This window comes from Aythya ferina (assembly GCF_964211825.1).
Source record: "Aythya ferina genome assembly, chromosome: 3".
In the NCBI taxonomy this organism is placed as follows: Eukaryota; Metazoa; Chordata; class Aves; order Anseriformes; family Anatidae; genus Aythya; species Aythya ferina.
The window spans coordinates 84174633-84186694 of record NC_140298.1 but is presented as its reverse complement, the minus strand read 5'-3'; the positions used below and the strand labels follow the sequence as shown (position 1 = coordinate 84186694).

The 12062-nt window shown below is 36.6% G+C and overlaps 1 protein-coding gene across 1 annotated transcript in view; it reads left to right on the top strand.

Annotated features, from left to right (window-relative positions):
• Positions 1–12062, top strand: part of MAP3K5 (mitogen-activated protein kinase kinase kinase 5) — a 101272-nt gene that overhangs the window by 68243 nt on the left and 20967 nt on the right. The window contains exons 13-17 of the mRNA XM_084512606.1: positions 3837–3932; positions 5229–5310; positions 7234–7367; positions 10622–10749; positions 11523–11659. Of these exons, the coding sequence (XP_084368732.1) occupies positions 3837–3932; positions 5229–5310; positions 7234–7367; positions 10622–10749; positions 11523–11659 (577 nt within the window). The remainder of the gene's footprint in view (positions 1–3836; positions 3933–5228; positions 5311–7233; positions 7368–10621; positions 10750–11522; positions 11660–12062) is intronic.

Sequence of the window (12062 nt, the reverse complement as noted above, 5' to 3'; positions counted from 1 at the left end):
ATCCTGTGACTTTCCACTTGGTGTTTGTATTTAGTGTAATTTAAAAAAGAGTCCAGAATTCTAACTTTTTTTTAAATAGCCATTGCTCTGTTCTAATAATATCTGTTCCATACACACAAAGCTGTTGCTATGTCTGCAGTACATTTTTTGCACAGATGGATGATTATTTTTCCTTCCAACAACTAACTTAAAAACAAAACACCGTCAATAGACGTAGAAGTTCAATCCCGTGGGACATAGCTTATTTTTAGCAAAAATTGCAACGATACATTTAGTTTGGTGTGGTTTGGGTTTTGGTTATGGTATGTTTTGCTGTGCTTCTTTAAAAAAAAAAAACAAAAAAAAACACTTTTTTGGCATTATTAAGCTATAGTGTGGTTAGTACTTTTTTAGTATACTCATTTGTTATTTAAACCTGTCAATAGTCAATTATTTGTCAATTGAAATTCCAATCTGTTCATCTGGACAGATGTTCAAAACCCCTTGGAAAACTTTAAAATGAGCCAGTGTCAAGAGCCACTGAGTTTTTAGAAAACTTAGTGGCTGCCTCTGTGAAGAGCTGAAGGGGGAAATCTTTGTCTTACACAATTATAAAACTGAATAAGTCTAGTTTTCAAACATGCAAGTTTCTAATTTTTCCTTTTTCAGTGTTGTTTTTTCTTTTTCATTTTTTTTTCCTGGATTTATGAAGATAAATATTCTTTGGGGTGGGACATCATTCAGAACCAGGCCTGTTTCTAATTTATTTTTGTATCCGAACTATTTTTGGCTCCTCTGAAACTTCTAGACTTAAAGCTGTCTAGGAAGGGAAAGTTCCCAGCCTTATTAAAGATTCTCTGCCTCTCTAGACTAGTAAGAGCCAGGTTTAGAGGTGCAGCCTTAACATACAAGGGAGGTCTTTGTACATGATCTTGGAGGCTTTTTCTGCAAAGGCCTCCATAAACATTTACTGCATTACGTGAGGAGTCTCTTGGCAGCAGGGCTGAACAGACATCTAGCCCTGAAATGAGTAATGTTTTTGATAAATACTTCAAGCAAATGTTTGAGGGGACGATTATTCTGTGTGGTCCTTATCAGCCAGTGTAATCAGCGTCTTATTTTATGAGTAAGAGTTCAACTCTAAGGAGTTGCACAGGAACCTGAAAATGTGTATAGAGCTCCCTGAACACACTGCTGAATCACACTCTATGTGCAGGAAATCATAGTAATTGGGCTTAGCTTAAAAAAAAAAAAAAAAAAAAACAGTGATTAGTAGTTTGTGCACTAACGTAAATAACTCTGCTTTCATCATATGCCTTCTTGACCTCTCAAATGCAAATGTTTATTATTGAATCAGGCTAAAAGTACTGTTAATCCTTAAAGGCTTTATCAGAGCTTTTGGAACCTAGCTGCTTCCCCAAGGTGCTTGGCATCTCTTCCTCAAGTTATCCAGAAAACTCCCTAGTATTCATTATATAAGCAAGAAGATATTTATTTTTCTAATTCAAAGATAAGAAAAATAAAGTAGCAGAATAAAGTTGGTAGACTACAAATTGGAATATCCTTGGTGTTCATTACAAGCCCTGGATTGTGAAATAACTGCTACTTGTGTCGGTTTCCATGGGAAAATGCCACAGAGATCATGACAATAAATGTAGTGTTAGAAACAGTGATAAAGTTGGATTCAGATCTGCAATCAATTTTTTTCATAGTTAAAGAATTAACAGGGATGTTCATCTTCCATCCCAAGTTCATGAAATTTGGAATCTTGTCAGACTGCGTAGTTATTACAGCGGAAGGTGTCTATCCTTCTCAATTCTGGAAAACAAATAAAAAAATTCCATGAAGCTGCTTTTCTACGGTTTCTGCCAACGCTTAACTGTTTTATCTGCTGCTTCATCTAGAATTATTAGTTAGCAGTAGTTACAGCATCTGCACTATTTGTCATTAGCTAATGGGAGTTCTGGATGCACATGAGTTGGGCACGTGGCCACGTTGCATTGTGCTTCCCTGCTTGTCTTTTGAGCTTTGCAAATTGAGCTCCAATTCTGCTGTCATAGAAGTCAGTGGGTATTACATATGCTCAATAACTCTCAAAATGAGGCGTTTCCCAAGCAAATTACAGTTTCTTTTTATAACTTTGTATTTTTTAGTCTTCCTTTTCTTTTCCCCACCTTTACTTTCTTTTTTGGGGGGCAAAGAAGAAAGCAATATATATAACCGATATAAACATCCTTAAAGGCCTTAAATATTTATGAATTTACCTGGCCTCTGTGTATGCTCTACATTCTTACCTTTTTATTCATTGCTATTTTAATGGCTTCTGTGCATGTCATGTTAGTAAAATGTTTAAACTCACACGGAACTTTAGATGAATGAGTAATTCTGTTAATATCAGCTGGAGTCACTCCGCAGCTAGAAAGTTCATGTGTATGCTTGAAAAATTTAATGAAATGAAAGCTGACTGGTAAACCAGGGGCAGTGACTGTTCCCAGATGTGTGTATCACTTAGTACATATGAACTTTTCCTGATAAAAATAGGCCAGTATCAACACCCAATGACAGGTAGTAATGAATCTGTCTTCTTATAAGTAGCTTTATGAAATGCAGATCCCCAGCTTGTCTAAACAGCAGTTTCTTTATCAAAAGTTACAGCAAGGGATCTACGGTAGAGGAATCATTAAAAAGAAGCAACAACCATAGACACCTATTAAATGTTGAAACTTATAAGTATTTCCTGACATTTAAAGAACTGTTATGTTAAATCATAATTTCTTTGGCAAGATATAGCAAAATAAAGTAGAATATTATTCTAAGTTAATCAAAACCATGATGAATATCTTGATCCAACTAGAATAGGTTGATTTCATTAGCAGTGTGGATTTTGTATAGCGTCTTAATAAGAAGTGTTAATTTGTTCTGGTTTCTCAAATACTGTATCATATTGTCATAACAGCTCTAGCCACCTTTTTTTCTCTTTCTGATACACTAGCAATCAGTTACACTGAATCAGCTTGACACCTGACCCTCAACATGTGACAGAATTACAGAAAGAGCACTTTCAAATAATGTTTAGTGTTTTCTTTAATGAACACGGTAATGACATGTATATAGAAAAAAAAATCTGGTGAATGATTATCTTTGCAAGAGCTGCAGACTACTTTGGGTAGAAAACTAGCAATTACATCAGAGTTTGTACATCTTTTATCCTGAGCCATATATGCATCCATAAGAAAATGTCATGCGTATTTCTACGTTATATTTGTACTCCTGTTTATGAATGCAAAACTGAAGGCAGGAATGGGTGGGCAAGGCTGGTCAAGTCATTCACCTCTTTTTTTTTTTTTTTTTTTTTTAACGTTGACTTAATTTACAAATATTTTTCCATTATACTATCACTTTACCAGTTCCTATGGAACCAATTGGAAACCTTTGTGTTCAGGATTGAGCTGTGGCTTATTTCTAAAGGTGGAAGAATTCATGATTTCAGTACAAAGGCCAGCTTCCTAATGTGATCCTGAAGCAATGTTTCATCCTGACTTTAGGGCTAGCATTTAAGGCCCTTATCTAAATGCACTGGAAACAAAAATGACTCGTCAATTTAAATCATTCTTTTAACTTCTTTGCTCCTACTTTTTGTTGGTTAGCGTAGGGGACAAAACAAATGATAACAGACAACTGAATATGAACATTGGAGGATATAAGAATATAATTTTATAGTAAGGAAAGACTATGGCTTTTTAGGTTTAATCTGGTGCTTTTTCACAGTAAATATGTTGACTGGCGTGGTTTGACATAGCTGGTAGAAGCCCATATGTGTTCTTCTAATAACATATTCTACTTGGCTGTTCTTTCAGCATTTCGAAGTTTGAAGAACGGTGCTGTTTTCTGTATGTGCTGCACAACTCAGATGACTTTCAAATCTATTTCTGCACGGAACTTCACTGCAGAAGGTGTGTCATAGTTATTTCAAAAAACAATCTGCGTTAGGGTGAATGTTGTCTGCGTGTACAACAGTGGCTGTTTCAGAACTATGGTGAGAGCATCCTCAGTTGTCGCAGTCTTTTACATGAAAGTATAGTACTACCCTAGAGATGCATGAGGTTTGAAAAATCAGAGAACAAGCTCAGACAAATACTAGAAACATAATTAAGATTGACATTTTTATGCATTTTGTGGTATTATTTTTCGCTATTTTCCATATTAAGGCTTACTACAAGTGTTTGCTGCCCCACATTGAACAAAACATTCTAAACTTACAAATGGGCTTTCTGAAATAGCAGTATTTGTAGTAACAACAATAATCTAGGAGATCTCGTTAAGATTTTTCTTTTAGTGTAGTTGAAGTTTTTATTTCTGATTACAGAGAAGCACACTTGATGTCCTTTACATTAGCATTGCGGTTACTTAAGTATGACTGTAGGAGTATCCCTATTAGAAACTTGGCAAGGGTTTGCACAAAATTAAGGGTATTTTAGCTACTCAAAGCTGCACTTCTGTGCTCTGAGCTAAGGGCTGTGGTCTTGAATTGATCCAGAATTGGTCTTGAATTGTTCCTGGAGAGGATTTCTTGTATTCTTGTCCTTAAAAAGGCTGCAGCTTTACCAAAATTTACTGTATTACTTTATGTTAATGGCTGTGGCTACTTTGAAGCTCAATTCTTAGCTTGTCCTCTCATCAACACCAGTCAATACGGGTTCTTTTACTGTGTTCCCTTTGTATCTGAATATTTCTCAGAAGATGAGTGAGCAGTAGTTTGGCATGATATTTTTGCTTATGTTTTTTTCAAAGGAGGTAAGTCATATGTAGTGATATTTTTTTAATGGGAATTTGAAAAATAACCCCTCCCCTTTCATTGAAACTGAAACTAGTCTTTCTGCTCTACAAAATGCTTCAGTGCTTTCATTGGATGTAAAGGAACAATGTTATAGGACAAGAATTTCACCCAATATGTATGTAGATTTTTGAAATGCAAATTCTATTGATAATTTCAGACATCATGGATGTCTCATCACATATAAAAGATGGACATTAATTACGTAGGGGAGGTGCTAGTTTTGCTGTTAAATCTCCATGTAAAAAATCTTCTTTTTCCTTTTTGCTGACAAATGAGCTTTTACACCCAATCTATGCTTAAATCTAATCTTTCAGTTCATTCAGTACTTTAGAGAGAAGTGCTTTGTATGTCCCCATGCTGTCTCAAATATGTGTTTGCATTTTTTTTATTTTATTTTTCTTGCTTTTAACAGGTTTTTTGACATGGTGAACAGCATCACTGAAGAAATAGGGAAGACTACAGAGGAAGGGGAATGTGATGGAGACTCCCTGGAGGTATATAGTGTGTTTTTTGTCGTTTTTTTAAACTTATTTTCAACCCACCAACTATTATGGGTTTCTACTGTAGAGTTTCACTAAGGGAATAAATTACTCATCCCTTCTCTAAAAGAAGTTAAATGAAAGCTATGGTTTACAAAACTTTATCCCCTACTAATTATTATTTAATGATTCTTTGTAACACATCCAGGTTTTATACCCAACGTAGATTAATTGCTTATTTCAGTTAGGATACCCACTTGAGAAAGTACTCATCTGAAATTCTTCATAATTGCACTTCATTGCAAAGTAATTCTTGCTACAGTTACTTCAGAGTCTAGTCATAGTCAGGCAATATTAACATCTGTTTAAATTTATAGACTGTCTATTTCGTGCATCACTGGCGTCATGTACACTTACATTATTGGCAGGTCATCTGCATAACAAACAAGGATATAATTGTAGTTGGGGAAGGCTTGTCCATGGTAGTTACGATATGTAGGCAAGCATCGTAATGAGCAGCAAACTCAAATCAAATGATGATGATGGTGTGGGTGGGAGTCTTTCTACCCTTAGCCTACTAACTCTCACTGAAGCCTAGGATGCCTTACTTCTGCTATCAACCATGTTAGCTGAGTTATAGCTTGCATGTGTATGTCATTACACTGTATTTCCACCTTGATTTTTTATCTGAACATACACATAGCTGAGAAGTGAATGCAAGGCCACTGAGTGCAATGCAATACTTGAGGTCTTTAGATTTTCTTGTAGGCGGCAGGAAACAAGCTGGAATATTTAGGATCGTGTCCTGGATCTCTGGAGACATCTGAAACTAACTGAAAAAGTCAGTATTGAATAATAAATCCAGTACTCTGTCCCAGTTTTGATGTTGGAATTTTTATAGTATATCTGAAATTGGAGATGGGACAAATGGAAACCACTAGAGTGACATGTGGGCTAAAAAAAAATACCCTATAATGAGAAACTATGATTATCTAATTGTTTTATTTTAGCAAAAAGAAAAGCAGTAGGTCACTTGATTATAGTGTGTATCTTTACAGGGAAAATTGCTAATTGTTAGTAGGCTCTTTAATTTAGTAGAGGAAAAAAAAAAACAACAATTAAATATAGTGATGCCAAAAGACATAAGAATTAAAAATAAGAGGAATGACTTCACCCTGAGAATCTGTTGAAATATTACTAAAGCTAGTAGTGGTTTATCTGAATCTTTTACTAAAAAGATATCAATCTTCATTTGCAGGGAAAATATAAATGCTTTATTTAGTCTTGAGTTACTGGTCTCAGCATGGGAATGAGCAAGTGAAATTACATGTCTGTGTTACACAAGCGGACAGATGAGATAATCTAATGACCGTTTCTGGGCTGGCCTTAAACTCTTTGAAATTAAAATTCAGCCGAAACCATGGTTAATACACTGCAATCCTGACTAACCTCCATTGGCACGCTCTGCTGTCTGACCTGGCACTGGCAAAGTTGGTTGTGCTGTTTTTGGAAGATGTGGTCAGGTCAGGAGAGCATCTGGAATAAATTAAGACACACTTGCTTTGTGTGTCTGGGTAGAAGCTAAAGTTCTCAGTTTGGTGCAGAGTGCCCTCTGTCGTCCTTTGCTGTCTTTACTCCTGCCAATAGGATTGCGAGTGCTGTTAAGATATATAAATGTAACTACACAGAACAGATAAAGGCCGGCTTAGCTTTTCACACTTACCTTAGATGGCTACCTTAGAAGCCAATGCTTTCCGTAAAGACAGTGGAGTGACAAGAGCATGTCTGCACAGTACTCAAATTGTCATCTTGAAGTATTTTCCTCTCCTATGTAGTCTTAAGAAAGAAGCTAACGTCCTAGATGCCTTGGTTGTGTGCATGGAGTCAGATGAAATACATCTTACCTCTGTTTCATTTAAATGTTTTTTTGTTTTGCAGTATGATTATGAATATGATGAAAATGGTGAACGAGTAGTTCTGGGGAAAGGAACATACGGCATTGTATATGCAGGACGAGATTTGAGCAATCAAGTCAGAATCGCTATTAAAGAAATCCCAGAAAGAGATAGCAGGTATGGTATTTGAGCCTTATTCCAGACTTTGTGCATTATATGCTTTCATTATTAAGTAATCTAATGAACCAAAATCTGATTAAGTGATCTGAAGGAAGAGCTCCCATCACTCTTTCACAAAGCTGTCAATAAATTGTCAGTTATATCATGGTAATTCCCTTTCTTTGTAAGGAAACATTTCCATGTTATGGAATGATTTATGATTGCAGTTACTGAGAATTTGTTTTCTAGTTTTGGTCTTAGTAGTTCACAATAATTTTTCCTTCCAAAAGAAATCCTGCTGAAATACAGAATCTTGATCAAATACCTTGTGAAAAATTCTGTCTTAAGCATGTTTATAAGAAGCATGCATACATAAGCAGGATCTTATAAAAGAACTTCTGAAATTTATAACTTCCACAATCGTTTAAAACTCTGAGCCTGAATTGTTGATGAAGACATTGTCCTTTTCCTGTTTGAGCCTAATTTATTACGAAGCCCCTTCACAGTAGTACAAAACATGTAATGATCTCTTCGTCCATGCTTCTTAATGCAGTAACTTTGTCTGTGTAGTGCCTTGTCTCATTTATAATAGTTAACATGTAAAGGCCAAACATGTCATGTCTATTGTACTTGTATATCTTGAGGTTTGTAGTGTATAGTATTCTGAATGCATAATTTCCACAAATATTCTGATGAAAGTTTATAGCAAGTCTACACATACAATTTCTTTGCAAATTGAACTGACTTTAAAAATAACTTGAAAGTTTAAAAATTCTACGATTACGTTTGTTTTTGTGGTCAAGTGTTGTGCGAGCTATTTCTTAACAGGTGAGTCAAGCACCTGGATCTTTGAAGTGCCTCTCAGATTATAAAGTATCATCAAGACTATAACTTGTGCCTCTATATTCAGAAAGCTAGGAAAAGTAGGAAACAGTTACTTCCGTGGTCGGTAAATCCCTCTTTTTTCCTAATGATTAAAGAAATATTTTAATGAAGGAAGCTCTTCTGATAAATACAGAACACTACTTGTTATCAGGAGGAGTAGCATACTAAGTGAATAATACCATTATTCACTTAATTAATTCACCACAAAGATGGTCCCAGGGCTGGAGCACCTCTCCTGTGAAGAGGAGGGACAGGCTGAGGGACCTAGGGTTGTTCAGCCTGGAGAAGAAGAGCCTCCAGGGAGACCACGTGGCAGCCTTCCAGTACCTAAAGGGGGCCTACAGGAAAGCTGGGGAGGGACTCTTTGTCAGGGAGCATGGTGGCAGGACAAGGGTTAGTGGCTGTAAACTAACAGAGGGTAGACTGAGATTAGGTATAAGGAGGAAATTCTTCAGTCTGAAGGTGGTGAGGCCCTGGCACAGGTTGCCCAGAGAAGCTGTGGATGCCCCATCCCTGGAGGTGTTCAAGGCCAGGCTGGATGGGGCTTTCAGAACCTGGTTTAGTGGGAGGTCCCCCTGCTTGTGGTGGATGGGGTGTTGGAAGTGGATGGTCTTTAAGTTCCCTTCCAATCCAAATAATTCTAAGATTCTATGATTCCAAGAAATCCTACATCTTTCTAGAGAATTTTCTTAGGGATTTATTTTATTTGCTTAATTATGTAAGTTGCTCAAGACTAAATTAACTGCGTAGTTTAACAGTTCTGGGGGAAGAATTACATGCATGTTTCTGTTGCCACTCTGAATTAATATTCTGGTACAACTCAGAAATGTAACCTCAGATGATTTTTGAATTTCTGAATGACTAACAGGGTAGTTGGAATCTTTATTGTTGTGCAGAGGGGTGTGACGAAACTCGAATTATTTTTAGTGCATAGACTGAGGGCTGCATGAGGGTCACACTTCCTTTAATGAAATACTTTTTATTTTCTATAACATTCATATTCCAGAGGCATTTTGAGATGACCCCTTTTTTTTTTCCCTCTACTTTTTAGAGTTCAGCCTCCATTTGTAGCTTGAGGCTGTTGTTAGGGTGAACTGGTAACTACTTGCTCCAAAAGAGTGGAGCTCACAGGTGCTTTTACCCCAAGAACTTGGGTTGCATTCCTGGGACTGGAACTTTACTGGCTTCAGGAAGAACTAAATCCTAGACTTGAAGCAACAGAAAACCATCTCTTGACCCCTAATTTCCCCAGCACAAATATGAATAAGTGAAAGTGTTGTTGCCAGTTTGTCAGGAAGCCAGAATGTCACCAGTCAAAATCACTCAAAATTTGTGCTGAGAGCAACCTGCCGAGGGTGAAAAGGAAGGGGGAGAGAATGTTTCTTCTGGTCACAGTTAGCTGCAAGGTTAAGATTGTGGTTTAATTTAGTACTCCCTCAGTATAAGCGTCTGAACATGTCTTCACACGCTCAACACGCTGCAGCTACTTCTTGAACTCAACGGAGAAGTCCGTGTCCAACATCTATCTCACCTATCCTGAAAGTATGACTACAGATGTTAGTATTTTGTTGGAAGTAGCCACCAGACTCTGAATGTATTACCTAAATTTTGCCAGACAAAACACAGGATCTGGCAGCTAACCTGCCAGGGTGTGTGCGACTCACCCGTGGGTGGAAGAAGAGTGTTAGAGCTTGCTCAGGGGACCACGTCAGCTTCTGAGGTAGAGTTCTGGTGCTGTTCCACACCAGAAGGATCTGGACTTCAGAAATGTTGACAAAAAAGACTGCAGAAAAAGCGTACATCTCTGAAAAATACTTGATCTTTGACTAAACTCATTTTGAAATTATTCTCATCAGTTCTTCCGAATCTGTCTCCATGAAAAGACTCCTGATTTCTTACTTTGTTAGCTATCCACTCTTGCTTTCAGATAAGACTCCTCCTTTATTAGTAGAAACTTAAATGGTGATTTGTTTTAATTATTGAGCTGATCTTAATTATACATTAACTCCATTGTTTACGAGTTCACTTTGACACTAGTCTAAACACAACCATTTATCCTCTTTCTGTTGAGCTGGATTGTAGTTCCTTTTCCACAAATTATTGTGCCTGGTCTGTCTATGTAAATAAATGTACACTTACCACATTTTGTGTGTGTATACAATATTACATATTATTTTGTATGCTGTGTATATTCATATGTGAATGATTTCTTATTATGTGGTGGTTATAACCATTGACGTTAAATCTGTCTAACAGATCATATTGTATTACTGTATGCAGTACTTCACTGTAAATATGTCTCATGGGACCTGAAATAAAACTTTACCCTAGTAAACCCAAGACTTTATTCCTAAAGCTCAGTATTGTATAAATTCTTTTCTTTACAGATACTCCCAACCTCTGCATGAAGAAATAGCTTTGCATAAGCATCTCAAACATAAGAACATTGTCCAGTATTTAGGATCTCTTAGTGAGGATGGTTTCATTAAGATATTCATGGAGCAGGTGCCTGGTGGTAAGTAGTGGTCAAGACTGGTTTGGTGATTATTTTTGCTTAACCTCTTAAAAATGTAAGACCTATAGCACTGCAGAGTGATGTATTTCATGCAAAAAAAATACATTCTTTAATATGTCTTTCTTAAATTAATGGAAAAAACTGTAAGGGTTTTCCAAGTGGTTCATCAGGATTTATGCAAGATGTGCTACAGATACAGCTCAGATTGTTGTTGTGCCAGGTGGTTGGTGGTCATCCTACTAGGAAGACTGTAGCTAGTCTCCAATGACTGAGCCCTTTTCAAATACCTAACACAAGAGAATTGTGACTGGCAATTGTTGTTTCTGCTTGAGACCAAAGAAGTTACACCAGCCAGACATAATGAAAATACCATTTGCGGGGTTTAGCTTCTTGAGATGCCGTGGATTTGGTTTATGTACAGAGGCATGTGTATGTATACCCACCCTTTTTTACTCTTTCACAACATTCTTCTTGGACAACTTCTCTCCAAGCATAACAGAGATGAGCACATTGACTAAAAAGGTTCTGATCTGTTTGCTTGAGAGAATATATCTGCTGCAGCCAAGGCCAGTGGAGACACTTAGAGACTCTTTTTAATTAGTCAGGAATTTGAAAATGAAAGAAAGTATTTCCAAGAGAGGGCCTTTCATTATACAAGAGGTACCTGCACTTGGTTTGGGATTGTTGGTTGTTGTTACTTTGCTTATCCTTTGGGAGAAAAAGTAGAATTTAATTTGGTTTCACTCTCATTTTTTTCCTCTCCAAAATTATAGGCAGTCTTTCTGCTCTTCTACGATCAAAATGGGGACCATTAAAAAATAATGAGCAGACAATTGGCTTTTACACCAAGCAGATTCTTGAAGGATTAAAATACCTCCATGATAATCAAATAGTGCATCGAGACATAAAGGTGAGAAATTGTGGAGATTAAGCCTGGTGTTATGCAACTGCATAACCCATTTATTTGTTCTGTAACTTAAACTTTCTTCTGGAAGCTGTTCATTGTTGCAGACTTTATGCTACTCTGAAGTGTGCATTAGATAAGTGAGCCATTGTAACTTGAATTTACAGTAACAAAATATTTTTTAGAAAAAATTACATATAGCTGCATCAGATGTGGTAAAGCGGATATTTTGTACTTATGTTTTCAATGTTGTGATCAAGCTTTCATTAAAATTTATCAGGAGTGAAGAAGACTGTGGGTGGGATATGAACAGTTTCTTTTCCAATGAGATTCTAGACTTTAAAAGTTCTTTTTATTTTTTTAAGATGCGTTTCTCTGTCTTGGTCTTTAAACTAAAATTCTTGTAGAT